This window comes from Dasypus novemcinctus, chromosome 12 (genome assembly GCF_030445035.2).
Source record: "Dasypus novemcinctus isolate mDasNov1 chromosome 12, mDasNov1.1.hap2, whole genome shotgun sequence".
In the NCBI taxonomy this organism is placed as follows: Eukaryota; Metazoa; Chordata; class Mammalia; order Cingulata; family Dasypodidae; genus Dasypus; species Dasypus novemcinctus.
Window position 1 is genome coordinate 99,837,097 of NC_080684.1, and position 15,094 is coordinate 99,852,190.

The 15,094-nt window shown below is 43.8% G+C and overlaps 1 protein-coding gene across 1 annotated transcript in view; it reads left to right on the forward strand.

Annotated features, from left to right (window-relative positions):
• The window catches only part of GRAP2 (GRB2 related adaptor protein 2), a 63,269-nt gene that overhangs the window by 33,600 nt on the left and 14,575 nt on the right, over positions 1-15,094 (forward strand). The window contains exon 2 of the mRNA XM_004447831.4: positions 6,588-6,679. Within this exon, the coding sequence (XP_004447888.1) occupies positions 6,602-6,679 (78 nt within the window). The 5' untranslated portion in view covers positions 6,588-6,601. The remainder of the gene's footprint in view (positions 1-6,587; positions 6,680-15,094) is intronic.

The window sequence follows — 15,094 nt, forward strand, 5'->3', positions numbered from 1 at the left end:
GCTGAAGCCCCTCCAGTTCCACGTGTTCACCCCTGCCACTCGTGCCAGGGCATTTATCCTTTCCTGGGGCCTAGCAGGGGAAATAATGAGTCACCTAGGAAAAGAGAAAAACAAGAATGTCCTATATGGGCAAAACCACATAATGTGGAGACTTTTAGAGGGTAGCAAAGTCTCAGCCAGCTAGCAAGAAATGATTTGGTGTGGTATACTTTGCTTGTTTTGTTAACTTTTGTTGCAATAAATTCAGAAATGTTTATGTCCCTTAGAGGGGGCACCTGTGGAAAGGGACCAGGTCCTCTTGAGAAGACTTTATTCCTCTGGGATCTTGAATGCAAAAAGGAACAATCTGCACCTCTGACTTGGGAATCCAGATAAGCATAGGGACTGTTGGCTGTAAGTAGAGGCTCCTGATGGCCACATCCAAGTACGTGGCTATCTGTTGGCTTATCTGGTGCAAGCCAGGTGGGGGAAGCCAGATGGCCCTACTTGAGTTGGTTGTAGCTGCTACAGTTCCAAGTCCCACTCCACCCTCTGCAGCTGGCCACAAATTCAAGTCACAAGAGAAAGCAGAAGGTGGATCTTACTAGAAAAGGATTTGAGGGTCTCTATTGTAAAGACTCCAGGGGATGAGTTAGAAGTAATTCAAGAGCGGGCACAGTAAAGAAAGAGTTAAGTCTTGTTAGACATTCAGTGAGAAGGTTACTGTTGCCAACATGGCCAGTTGATTGAAGTCTCCTGTAAACAGGGATTCTGCTGGATGAGAACTGCGCAAAAGAATTGCAATTTGAGAGCCCCAAATGGGGAAAGGCTAGTCCTCAGTCTCTTGCCCATGCCCAGCCTTCTTTAAAAAAAATTTTTTTCCTTCCTGTTTTCTTTTCCAGAATAGATTGGTTTTGGTCTTTAGCAGAATATTTAAGCAGCTGCCGATAGGTAAGCTAGAAGGTAGTTGTCGCTCGTTTGCTTAGAAATGCTTGAGCCATCTGTAACTTTCCTCAATGGCTCGTCCTTTGTCCAATGCCCAGAAAGAGAAAGTGGGAATCTGCAGAGAGTAAGGCAGAAAGGCCCTTACCAGAACTCTAAGGTTCAGAAAAAAGAAAAACACGCAGTAGAAGGTTTCAACCCAGAGTCGTTAATCTGGAATCCAAAGCATCTCACCTTGAGATGAGTGGGGAACACCTTTCCAGGATGCTCAGAAGGAATTTAAGCATCAGATGACTGTAGAGAAATTGACTTCTAATTCTTTTCCGTCTAAGCAATTCTGTATTTTATGACTTTTCGACTCTTTGAAATGTTAAAGTTTATATGCCTTAAAATTCACAAGAGACAATGAGGACAGTCACCCAACCTGTCTAGATAAAGGTTATACAGACTCAAGAAGCAAAGAAAAGTTACGATGGAATTGATGGTTTGGGGTACACCATTGCCCTCTATTGGATTAAATAAATCAGACGTCTTAGCGTGGTTGTGTGTTTCATTATCTTTGACTGAGTTTGCCAAGAAGTCAGGTCACCTTTGAGTGGGAAATTAATTAATCCTTGTAAATGGGTCCTTCTGTCTGCTGCCCCTTCCCTGAGGAAATCAATTATAGTCCTCACTTTGATGGCAGGTCATTTATCATGTTTTCATTCACTCAACAAACCTTTACTGCATGCCTACTAAGCACTGGCTAGGTCTTGTGGGGAATCTAAGAATACATAATAACCACCAGCACCATTCATTGGACACCTACTACGTGCCAGGTTCTTTATGCACACTAATACACAACCGTCCTATGGAGCCCGTGAGAGGCAGAGGAAGTGGACACTCAGGGAGTAGGTGGAACATCTTTGATTCAAATCCAGGTCTGTCTACTCCTAAGCCCACGCTCTGTCCACTAAACTACAGTCCTTCCTCTCAAGAAGTTCATCTATAGAAGATAGGCAATAGATATGGTCATCTATACCAGTGGTTGGCAAACTACAGCCAGTGGGCCAAGCTCAGCCCGCTGCCTGTTTTTGCACAGACCAGAAGCTAAGATGGTTTTTACATTTTTAACAGTAAAAAAAATCAGAAGAATATTTTGTGACATGAAAATTAAATGAAATTCAAACTTCAATGCCCATAAATAAAGTTTTATTGGAACACAGCACACCCACTTGTTCACTATTGTCTAAGGCTGCCTTCCCAGCTACAATGACATGGTTGAGTCATTACAACAGAAACCCTAAAGACCACAGAGCCAAAAATATTTACTGCCTGGTCCTTTACAGCAAAGATTAACCAACTCCTGGTCTATATACTCCAAAGTAGAATGTTATATCTCAGTAGAAGAAATTTTTCTAGTGTTTTGGGGGTTAAAAAAGAGAAACTAATATTTATTTAGTATGTGGTGCTGGAGGGGATGTACAGGTGTGTTCTGTTTTAAGACTCAATGCATGAAATCCAGACTTTAAAAGAGAAAAATTAAGAGGTAATTATTTGCATAACAAATTTTTCTTTTTATTTTATAAAGGGATTCACCACAGGGCTCCTTTATGTGAGCCTCCATAACGCATGCTAATATGATTCCATTTACAAATACTCTTTTCATAACTTTTCAAGAACACACCTATTGTGTACAGTGAGGCTTAGCTATAATCATTTTTTCCCCTGGCAGTGTAAGGTTTCCTACTTCTGAAAAGTAATTGAGCTGACCTTGTCAATTCAATGGGGGGAGAGAGCATGCTACCTTCTCATTATTCCAAGAGGAGCTTTACCTGATAAATATAAAGGCTGTGGATTCTAAGTCTGCCTTATGTAAAGCTAGATAGGAGGTATATTAATAATTTTGCCTTTTTTGCTAAGCTCCTCTTGGTAGCTGCAGCAAAAGTCTTAAAAAGTAAATTCTTCACTATTTCTAACGCTTCATTTCATGCACAAGAAAATCAAAATTACATTTGCTGCTGATGTCCTTAAATATGCTACAAATATAAAGAGCAATGCCTCTATCTTCTTCATTTTTTAAGACATTATCTTACCTGAATTACAACATAAACTGGAGCAAGTCATGTAAGTATTCAAATTGGTACTCTCCTCTTCCCGGCAAAAGAGGCTGTTGCTGATTCATTTTAGGATGCGTCTCCCTCTTTTGCTGGGTCTGGAGCCTGAAACTTTGCATAGCCTTGAGATATTACGCAATTGCTCTTTTTAAGAGCTGCATAAAACAGAAGCCTTGGCTATTCCTTGGCAACTTAGGAGGAATTTAAATGGTTCAAGAGCTTTTTTGCCCCATTTTGATGGAAACTGCAAGTATGTTCCTGGACAAATCCACTTAGTCTGGTTTTCGGTGGGGGTTATTTTAAAGAGCTGTCTCATGGCTTTTGTTTTCTTCCTCTGTGGTGACTATATTTTAAAAATAGATAGCATTCCCTCTATACAGTCTGAATATTTTTCACGTTCTTTGGCGGTGAAAGAAGCTTAAATGGAAATACAAGGGCAGAGAAAATCACACCTGGGGCAGACCTGTGTGGAGCTGCCCCGTGGTGAAGGGATCTGTGGACTGCAGCTGCTAATGGGTATTATGTGCAATTTGTAAAGGGGGGAGTGAGAGAAGGCGAGGAGGGCTGCTGAGAAGCGGCACCACCTTGAGGGGCCAGACCACAGCACGGGTCTGAGGCGGCTTCCTGGACAAATGTCATGTCTCCTGCAGGAGGCTGATGGAGGTGGCTTGGCCGTCCCGAGACAGCCAGTTCTCACAACGTAAGGCTTGACCAAACCAGCCACATCTAAAGCTGGGCGCTGGAGGGGAAAGAACATTTATTCCATCTGTTAGGTTCTCTGAAGAGGCATCTCTCCCTTCGTCTCCCCCTGAGGTCAGAAGCAATGAAATTGCAAAAGCAGCAAGAAAGCTCAGTGCATTCTTGATGCTGTACCTTTTCTCCCTCTCTCTTCGCTTGTCTCTTTTCTGTCTCGGATTGTTGCTACCTGTTTTTTATTTCCATTATATATATTTTTTGTTTTCCAGATAACAGTCTGTAGCAATGGCAGATACAGGTTATAAAATAAGTAGCTAAACACTGAATAAACATATTCCTTTGGTTTTCTTTTTCTCTGGTGGTCATTTAAAACTTTTAAAAATTAAAATTAATGGATACTAATGGGATGGGATATACATTTCCATGCATTTTTGTGACCAAATAGAAGACTGACCTCTGGAGGTGGCACATTTGCCCGTCGTCTGCTATTAGGACCTCACCTCAGGAAGAGTTTGCAAAGCTGCCACCCCCTCCTGAGCATCTCCCTCCTGCCAAACAATGCCTGAACTTGTTTTGCTTCACAAATGGAAATGAAATGAAAACATTTCTTCAAAGTGATTTTATGAAGATTGGGTATGTTTAATTGGAATTTTTGAGTCAGGATTAATATTATAAGCTGGGGAGCTCTGTGAAAGGCCTGTGTCTCAGCTTTGCCACACTGCTTGTCTCCTGGGGGAAAAGCAGAGAAAAGGGCCACTCTGCGGAAGCCATTTTACCTCGGCCTCGGCCTTCTCATGGAAGAGACTTACAGGCCAGCCTGAGCCAAGCACCCAAGCCTCATTTGAGCTACATGTGATGTCGGAAAGACCTTCCTGAGCTCAAGGTCATATCTACAGCATGCCTTAGCTAGTTTTTTTCATTTCTGATTTATGTGACTTTCTAATATGTTTAGCATTTGCCCTCCTGGGGTCTCCATCCAGCTTATTAAGGTGAATTTGCATAGAAATGGGGTCTTGCTTTTCAGGGCTCCCCACCTGACATTTGATCTCTTGAGAGGACCGTGTCCACTGCTGTTACCTTGTCGGTGACCCATACACAGAAGCCTGCTCCCTGAAAACTGGAGACAAGGCCTTAATTAGGATGAACTTTGCATGTGAAAGTAATGGGGTGAGTCAAATCAGAAAAGGCATTTAGCTTTAACTGAGGAAGGCAGAATACTCCTTCATGTTGAAAGGGTCATCCTCGGTCACAAACATTTTAATTTGCCTTAGGTGGACAGATCTTGAAGAAAGTGTATAAGAAGTGTATTTGTATTGTTTGGAAATAAACAATAACTCTCTGGCTCAGAGAGTTAACGATGACAGTTTCCTTTGGCTCCTGAGATATGTTTTTGCTTAATAAGTATCTTTGGAATTGATAATTTTCATCTCTACAAATTACCTTTGGAAGACCAAGCAAATGTTGGAGATGAGAGGAACGAGGCCCTTGCTATCACCACTGCTGCAACTGACTTGACTCCTCTCATCTCCACTCACTGCACCCTCCCACACATGGCCACCTGCCTTACTACTCAAATCTTACCTACTGGGGCCGAAATTCCCACTGAGAGGATAATTGTGGTCCCAGTTTACAGGTCACTGAAAGTCAGGTGTGAAGGTTAGTTGTTAACTAATCTAAATGAAGTGTTCGAGACTTAGACAAATTTTGAAAAGCACAAATGCCAAAACAAAAGTTTTCAAGACTATGTCCTGACAGTAAGCTGTCTTAGCAGAGAACAGAAAGGTTTGATGGCCATGGAGAAAAAGCATCAACTTTCAGTGAGAAAAGTTTGTAGGAGATGGGTGAAATCAGAAGGAAACTTGGGTTGCTTTTGGCCAAGCTACATTTGCTGAGGGGAAATGTATTACATAAAATTGTTTTTAGAACACAGATAATACTTGGTATGGTGTAACGTTTCATATCCATTATTTAATTTAATCTCATAATCTTATTGATTGAATTTTATGACCCCCATTTTACAGATGAGGAAACTGAGACTCCAAGAGATTTAATTACTTGCCCAAGATCATACAGCTCTTCAGCAACAAACCCAGGAGTCAAACTAGCTTTCTTTCTCATGTCCCTGCATTTCCTTTTTTAAAAAAATCATTTCACACTAACTGTAATATATAAATTGCCTTGTTTGTCTTTACATGGGTCCCATGCACTAGTAGAGGGGCCAGTATCTTAATTCAGAAATATTAAAATCAGGATTTCCAAAATGTACGTGGCTTACACTACAATAATAAAATTAGGAATCTGACCGCTCAAGACTCCCCACTTTAAGACCAGATGCTTTCTACTCTTAAACCATGCAGGAGGACACTACGTTCCCCACTGGCCAATGCTGTCTAACTCTCTTAAATGATTCAGATGTAAAAGAGAAAATGGCATCTGTCTAATTAACACTGCCTAGTTAAATATAGCTGCCAGGGGACAGCCTGGGAATAGTGTTTACAGAACAGCCTTTCCAGCTACTGGAGCCTCAAGTTAGACATGATAGCAAGTCGTCCGGCCGGCCTTATCTTCCGGAAACAGAGATGCCCCAGAAATGGTGACAGGTCAGAGGAGGCACACAGAGACAAAAGGAGAGGGGAAGGGCTGTCGCTGGCCTTCTTTTCCTCCACCTGGCATCTGGGGATTCAGAGAATGATCCCGGGAACCAGATCTGAAAAAGCAAAGGCCGCGCCTCCTGCAAACCAAAGCCCTGGCTGTGCGCTGCCTCTCCCGCCCCTGCCTAGAGACCTCCAACCACTTGACTGCTCTGTATCACCTGCTTCTCTGCTGCCCCTCTCCTGGCAGAAAGGCACAATGACCACGTTATTTCTCTTCCAGCTTCACATTACGAGATGGAAGCCATTGCCAAGTTTGACTTTACGGCCTCGGGGGAGGACGAGCTGAGCTTCCAGTCCGGAGATGTTCTGAAGGTAGGTGACGTGGGCCCCAGAGGAGCCCTAGGGAGGTTAGGTTACTTGAGTTAGCAATCCCTTGTCTCTTAAGAACCACATACTTCTTTTTAAAAAGAGTTAGATGCATGGAGGGTCACATCATCAACAGGTCTCCTTCTGAGCACCCATGTGCAGAGTTCCAGGCTGCGTGATGGAATTACAAAGCTGACGGGCACTTCCCTTGTCCTGAGGTGCTCATGGTCTGGCGGCAGAAACAAATCCAGCCAAAGGGCTGTGACAGGTGCTCTTACCTAAGGGCTCAGGGACAGCGGTGAGGGAACAAGTGATTGTACCTTGGAAGGTGAGTTGTAGGGATGTGTATCAACATTAGTGTCAATGAATGCAAGGAAGGTGACTTGGACTTTTTCAGATGAATTCCCCAGGCCAGCCAGGTGGGAAGTTATCTGGACAGAAGTACCAGCAGGAGCTAAATCTCAGAGATATGACAGTTCATGACAAATTCAGGGAGCGTAGGGAGGTTCAGTGCGACTGGGATTCATGAGAAGAAGCTGCACGTGGGGACGGGCTGGGAAAGGTGGCTGGAGGAGGTGTGGCACCATAAAAGGCCAAGCGCCTTCGGACACTCCAGGCTTCTTAAAGCTTGTCTTCAGCCAGCCCTTGACTTGTAGTGGCCACTTGCTGACCTGAAGAGGACTTGGAGTTCTCCTACTCAGACTCTGCATCTTAGCCTTTGTTTTCTGCAAAAGTGCACAAGCCCTTTAAGAGACCACTTGTGAGCCAGTAATGCCAATGTCCTTTGCCCGGCCTCAGAGCGCCCTCACGTATCCCGATCCCTGGGTTGAGTTCTGGTTTTGTCGAATGATCTTGGGCAAGTAACTGGAGTCTCAGTTTTCTCTTCTGTACAATGGGGATCATAGTATTCAGATAGGCCTTTTTAGACTGCCTGAGAATTATGCTCGTAATTATCAGCGCGCGATGGGGTGACTCAAAGTATCTGTGAAACAAAAATCATGTAGCGTGACTTGTTTTGGAAGCTAAACACCCCTGGTTTTTTCTAACTCTCTCAGCTTGCAAGATCTAGTACTGAGGCTGTGAAGAGTATTCCTTCAGTGTTGAAGCTCCACAAGGTCACCCAGGGGAAGGTGGCTCCCACTTCTTTGGAATCTTTGAGATCACAGGAGGACCCGCCATGTGCTAGGCTGCCCCTCCACTGTCCACGGAGCTCTGAGACCATGATTTATTACCCACCCCTCTAGAGCTTCCTCCACTCAAAAGAGGTCTGGGGCCCATCCCCACCCTTCATCTCCCATTGCAAACAGAACCCAATATCTTGAGTTTTTCCTATTCCCCAGAAAAGCAAAGGAAAAATAACAAAAACTTTCCTCAACTCTGCTTCCCACTCCAGTTCTTTCCTCACCTTTGCTGCCAATACTGGAGAGAATTGTCTACAGTGGGGGTCTCCACGCCCTCACTTCCCATTCACTCCACAACCCCCTGAAGTCTGCCTTTTACCCCCAGCACTCTCTTAAAGCCCACCACTGGGCTCCTTAACATGAAGGAGAATGACTCTACTAAAAGGTGCCTGTAGAATTTGACCCTGTTAACAGCCCTCTCCTTGAAACTCTTCTCTCCCCTGCTTTGGTGGCCCCGCACGGTCTTGCTTCCCCTCCTCCCTTCCTGAGCACTCTTCTAGAACTCGTTTTTGGGTGCTCCTCTTCCTCTCTCTACCCTGAAATAGAAGCTTCCCTGAAGGTTCTGCCCTTGGCTTTCCGCTTGTTCTTCTCACTTTGGGCCATCTCATCCACTTCTCTGGCTTCCTCTTTCATCTCTGTGCCAAAGACCCTCAAGTCCACAGCCTTACTCTAGCCCTGACCTCACTCTTGAACTCCAGACCCACTTTCTACCTGTCTGCCAGATGTTACCATATGGCCATCCACTCCCAACTTGGGATGTACAGAATCAAAATCAAAGCCCCCACATCTCACCCCACTCCTGCCCAAACTGCTCCCCTACTTACGTTCTAAGTAATACCCTAGGTCAGTCGCTGAACTAGAAGCCTCAGGTGTCATCTATCCCTAAACTCCTGGTGATCCAGGACCTGACTAAATGGTTGCAGGCATTATTTCAGTGCAGGTGCTACCTTTTCCTCCATTTTACTCATGTGAAAACTGAGGCTAAGGGGTTAGATCACTCGTCCACGGTCACACAGCTAGACTGTGACTGAGCCAGGATCTGGATGGAGCTCTGATTTCTAAGCCTTTCTCCTAACTTTGCTCTGAATATTGTTCTTTCACTCTATCTTTAAAGTAATCCCCTTTTTCACTAGAAAGGTGTGTGGTGCTGTCGAATGCACAGTAGACTAGATCTCACTGCCAATCCAAGTTTAGCTGTGTGGCCTTGGGCAAGTCACTTGCCCTCTCTGAGCTGCAGTGTTTTCATCTAGAAATGGAGGCAGTATCAGTCTTGCAGGATTGTGGAATGGATTAGAGGTAACCATCTTGGCCCAAAGTGAAAGCTCAATAAACAGTCACTATATTATCGGGATTACTTATTCCTGCTGCCTCTAACTCTGTGGATTATTGCCACCATTGCTGCCTGGCTCTTCCTCCTTCAAACATTCTACATACTAGTACCAGAGGGATCTTTCTAAAGACAGATCTGATCATATCATTTCCTTGCTCAAAAGCATTCAATGGTTCCCCATTACCAATTTATCAAAATCAAAGCCATCTGGAAGAAGACGGAGGATTAAAGAGGCAGAGGGATCACTTCTGTCCCAGAAAAAAGTAGCTAGAAGATAGGCAGAGACTGTCAGGAGGGCTACTCTGGGGCTCAGGACTCCAGGGGAAGGCAAGACACCACCCAGAAGAGAGAGGGGTAAAAGAAAGAAGTCTCAGCTGGCTCAAAAATCCCATAAGTAGAGCTGAAAAGCAGCAGCAGGTGCCTATGCCCCCACCTATGGAGCAAATAGCAGTCTGAGGATGGCAGCTGCTGCAGACAGAGGGGCTATGGGGGTCTTTCTCTAGACAGGGGAGAGGGAGGGACACAGCCTACAGCAAATTCAGATTTTGGCCAGAGAACTTGATCTGTTGCATTGGAGGGGTCACACGCTTCCAGGCCAGGTGTATGTTTGCACTGAGAGCCAGCAAACAGCTAAAAATAATTTACTTTTTCAAGCACCCTCCTTACTGCTCAGGTTTTGTTGCTGAAGAGGCAAAGGGAGCAAGGGTGCGTCCAGTCTAGAGAAGAGAACGGTTTCTGAGAAAATCTCTTTGTGAGGCTTGGCCAGCACTGAGGACATTGCTTCTGTCCCACCCACCTGCCCTAGAAGTTACTCTGAATACCTACCCCCCTAGCACCTGGGGCCTGAACTGAGAGGTCTGCGAAAGAGTGCCATCTGCTGTCCAGACCAGAAAAGTGCATGAAAAGGGAAAAAGAATAAATAAATAAATAAAGCAAGCGGGTACCTTTACTGCCACCCTCTTCAAGACCCTTGGAAACTGGCTGGCACCCTACTACTGGGTCCTTAGCTCTGGTTTGAGCAGTTAAACAGGGGCACTCTTAAATATCTAGAACAATTTGAACCAAGAGTCAAAGAACAGTGGTAGCACATAACTACTTAACAGGAAATCCCTAGGCAAGAGAGATAAACTGAACACCAGAGTAAACCCAGTATCAGAATCAGATGCCTAGACATCAGCAAAAAATTACAAGTCATACAAAGAAAAAGGAAGATATGACTCAGGTTAAGGAATAAATCAAAGCTCCAGATGAGACACAGGACTTGATACAGCTGATCAATGAGGTTCATACAAATCTCCTAAATCAAATCATGGAGTTGAAGGACAACATGGCAAAATTAATTAAGAAGACACTGGGTGAGCACAGAGAAAATTTTGAAATCTTAGATAGAAAAATAATATAACTTAAGGGAATGAAAGACACAACAAGTAAGATTTAAAATACAATAGAGGAAAACAAAAACAGATATGAAATCATGGAAGAAAGAATCAGCAATGTAGAGGAAAGAACAACTGAAAGTAAAAAGAGAGAAGAACAGAGAGAGAAAAGAATGGAAAAAATTGAGCAGGGGTTCAGGGAGTTGAATGACAACACAAAGCATACCAACATATGTGTTATGGAAGTTCAGAAAAAGACAGAAAAAGGGTCAGAAAGTGTATTTGAGGAAATAATGGCTGAAAATTGCCCAACTCTCATGAAAGACAAGAATATCTGTGTCTAGGAAGCATAGCATACTCCACTTAGAATAAATTCAAATAGACCTACCCCAAGACACATAATTTGTAGAATGCAAAATGCCAAAGATAAAGAGAAAATTCTGAAAGCAGCAATGGAAAAGCAAGTGATCACATACAAGGGACGTCCAATAAGACCTAGTGTGGATTTCTCTTAAGAAACCACAGAGGCGAGAAGACAGTGGTAGGAATAGAAATGGTGAAAGTACATCATAGGATTTGTAATTAGTAGTGCTAACATATGGGTATGATAATGGGTTTTTTTTCTTTTCTCTTTTTTTTGGAGTAATGGAAATATATAATATTGATTGAAGTGATGAATGTGCAACTCAGTGGTTATACCAAATGCCAATGATTGTACACTTCAGATAAATGATATGGATTATGAACAAAAAAATACTGGGGTGGGTTGGGGGGAAATACACCAAATGTAAGATACGGACTATCTTTAACAATGCTCTTTTGTAATTTGTTACAAATGTTTCACAACAATTTAAGGTATTTGTGATGGAGTAATGCATGGGAGCCCTGTATGCTGTTCTGCATGTTTGTTTTGTAAGTTCACATCCTTTACTCTACACTTTTGTTTATGTATGTTCATGTATGGATGATATACTTCAATAAACTGTTTTCAAAATGAAACAAAGCAGTTGAAACTGGGAAAAAAAAAAAAAAGGTAAAACATCCAGTCCCAATTTCATCTTGCACTGGTGCATGCACCTACACACGCACACACACACACTTTAGTTTACCTAATGCCTCTGGGTCACACTGAAACATACACGTTGTCCTTCCTTAGCTCTTGCCTGTACTCTAAACGCCCATCTCCTGCGCATGCATATTTTAACACCTCTGCCATGAAACTCTCACTGACCCTTCCCCTCCCTACCGCCCCAGCAAAATTAATCATTCCCTCCGCAGCTCTTCTGCAGCATTTCACACACACTTCATACGAGGCACTCAGGATCTTGCCTCGTGTGCTGGTTATTTACAGGCATGCTGTGCCTCAGTGCCCCCAGGCACTCTGTACATCCCTCTCTCCTTGCTGCCCTTACCCGTGGGATCCTAATTCCTGTTTGCATGTTGACTCCTCCACTAGCCTGTAAGGGCAGGGACTGGCTCTACCTCGTATGGAGAATAGTAACTTAGCATAAAGTCAGCCCTCCCTAAGAGCTGCTGGATGAATGAATGGATGGCTTCTACCCTGGCCCAGAAACTCCCTGAGAAACTCCCTGGGTCATTGTTGTATCTTCCCAGTGTCTAATACAACTCAAGGCCCAAAATAGGTGCTCAGTATATATTTCTTGAATTAAGTTGCTTTCTGCAGGCTCATTTAACATTTTATCAGAAAGCCAAACTCCTTCTTCTGTTCGAATTTTCTCCATTGCAGCTACAATGGTAAAGAAAAAAATGGAAAGGGGCTTATTGGTTGAGCCTCATGAAATGTCTGCATTGTGTGGTGCCACAGTCCCTGCCTGTGGCTCCCTGTAGACATGCTATGTCTGTCCCTCCCTACCAAAGACGGGTAGCATGCCACAGGATCCTCACAACTGTTTCCAATGCCAGCTCTTGACTACCCCAGCAATTCACTTCTGGGATGCTCTTATCTCTTCTTTTACCTCCAATGCCAAAGACTAAACAGAGTTTTTCATTAGAATGTGCAAACAAAATGTCTGAATAGCTCACCAACCAACCACCCTCTCCAGACTGTGTGTTCCTAAGGCCAAGGGTGCCAGCTTATGCTTCTCTGTGTTCCTAGCACCTAACACAGTGCCATCTTACTAGACGCTGATCTGCAAGGAATGGAAACAAGATGGCGGATAGGGGAGGGATCTCCTGCCAGATGGTTTAGATCCCACTTCTTTTATGAGAAGTCAGGAATCGGATTTTTCGTGTTTATGTCACTAACTCCATGCCTGCAGTTACACACAAGTCCAAGACTTATATTACCTACTTGACTTTGCAGGTCAGTTTGAAAAAAAGTCTCTTGACCAAATCCATTTCTATCTGCTTCTATAATGCATCTAGCCTGACCCATTTCTCTGTACTAAAACAGCAACCTAAAAGCACTAAGAGTTAATCCTACATAATTAACTCCTTCAATACTTCAGATTTCTGCTTTGCCTCTAAGAGCTGTAATTCCATCAATTTAAAAATTCTTCCAGCCATATATTTTGCCCTTTTCTTCCTGCGTCTAACTTATTCTCAGGGCATGTAACCCAGAAAATTACTCTCTTAGGCAACATTATAAGAATTAAGATACAACAAACTAACGTGTAAAACTTCGTTTGTTTAGGCTGAACTTGTCACTTGAGCTCACTTGATGGGTACAAGAGATAGGGAGAACTGAATAGATGGAGAGATGAGAAGAACAGGAAGTATGGGGCCCTGGACCAACAACGGCAGGAGGAAACCACCTCCCCCCAAACGCCTTTCTTTGCAGAAAATTAGATCTTTCTAAAAAAAATCATGCCTTCTGTATGTCATAAAAAAGCTTATAAATTCACCTCTCTGGAAACACAATCTCAGACTGACCAAGCACCAGGTGGTGAAGGGAAATGGCTGGCATTTTAGGATAATCTTTCCATTTCTAGAGGAGGTAAATGAGTGTGAGCCATGATTACTAAAATTACAGCTGGTTTCAGGTCAGAGAACTAAGTACAAAGGGCAGTTCTTATTGTGATGAGCCAATTTCCAAATGGCCTCTTCTACCTCATTCCCACTCCCCTGCGTGTCTGACATCATAGTCCTGGCCAAGCACGCCATGCCCCTGTGATGGAAGAAAGGACTTCCAAGGCCAGGCATTCGATAGAGAGGGCATGGAGCAAAATGTTCTTGCATTCTTTATATGAACACAAGGCCCCAGTGCTGAATTTCCTAGTTCTTCTTTTGACCTAGATTTTCTGTCCCCTCCTTCCCCCCAGCGTACACATATCCTCACAACCTTAGTGATACCAGTAGTCATATTTGATGTTAGAAACCATAAAGTTGTCTGTTCTCAATAACTCTAGAACTCAAATATGGGACACACTTTTATTTCTTTTGAACAAATGACTAAATTCAAAATAAACACATATAATACTTGAAAGAACTTATAAACCTTTCTGTGTTCTTCAGAACTGGAGTCTTCTCTCGTAAGAAAATCACATCTTACAGAATTATGTAATAAAAGGGCATATACACTTTCTGAAGGACTTTCATGAACCCAGGCTCATTTGATCCTCACATCTGCTCTGTGAGGTGCTAGGTGTTTTTTTTTTTTTTAAGATTTATTTATTTATTATTTATTTATTTAATTTCCCTCCCCTCCCCCGGTTGTCTGTTTTCTGTGTCTTTTTGCTGCGTCTTGTTTCTTTGTCCACTTCTGTTGTCGTCAGCGGCACGGGAAGTGTGGGCGGCGCCATTCCTCGGCAGGCTGCTCCCTCCTTCGCGCTGGGCGGCTCTCCCTATGGGTGCACTCCTTGCGCGTGGGGCTCCCCTACGCGGGGGACAGCCCTGTGTGGCATGGCACTCCTTGCGCGCATCAGCACTGCGCATGGGCCAGCTCCACACGGGTCAAGGAGGCCCGGGGTTTGAACCGCGGACCTCCCATGTGGTAGACCGACGCCCTAACCACTGGGCCAAAGTCGGTTTCCCCGTAGGTGGTTATTTTTATCCCCATTTGCCAGGTAGCTAATTGACTTGTCCATGGTCACACAACCAGTGACAGAACCAACTAGAAACCAGATCTTTTCATTCCACAGTCATAGCTCTGTCCTTTTTCTTCCACCTCAGGAGTGATAGTAGAAATAGGTCATCACTGCTTCTCTTCAGTTCTCTTCCCATCTCTTTCTCTGGAAGAGAGAAACCAAGGGACCCAAGACTTCAACTCCACATACATTCAGATGACTCCAAAATCCCAAACCTCAGCCTGGACCGCTCTCCCGAGTCCAGACACACAAACCTAGTTGCTCACTGGACTTTTCTTAGAGGGTCCCATGGGCAATTCAAATTCACACACATGTAATCTGGAGTCCATAAGTTTTCCTGCAGACCTGCTTCTCCTCCTGTGTTTTCTATTTTAATAAAAGGTATCACCACCTACTCAGTCCCCCAAGCCAGAAATCCCAAGTCATTCCAGAATCCTCCTTGACTCCTGCAAACAGTCACCAAATCACACCTGTATTGCCTCCTAAGT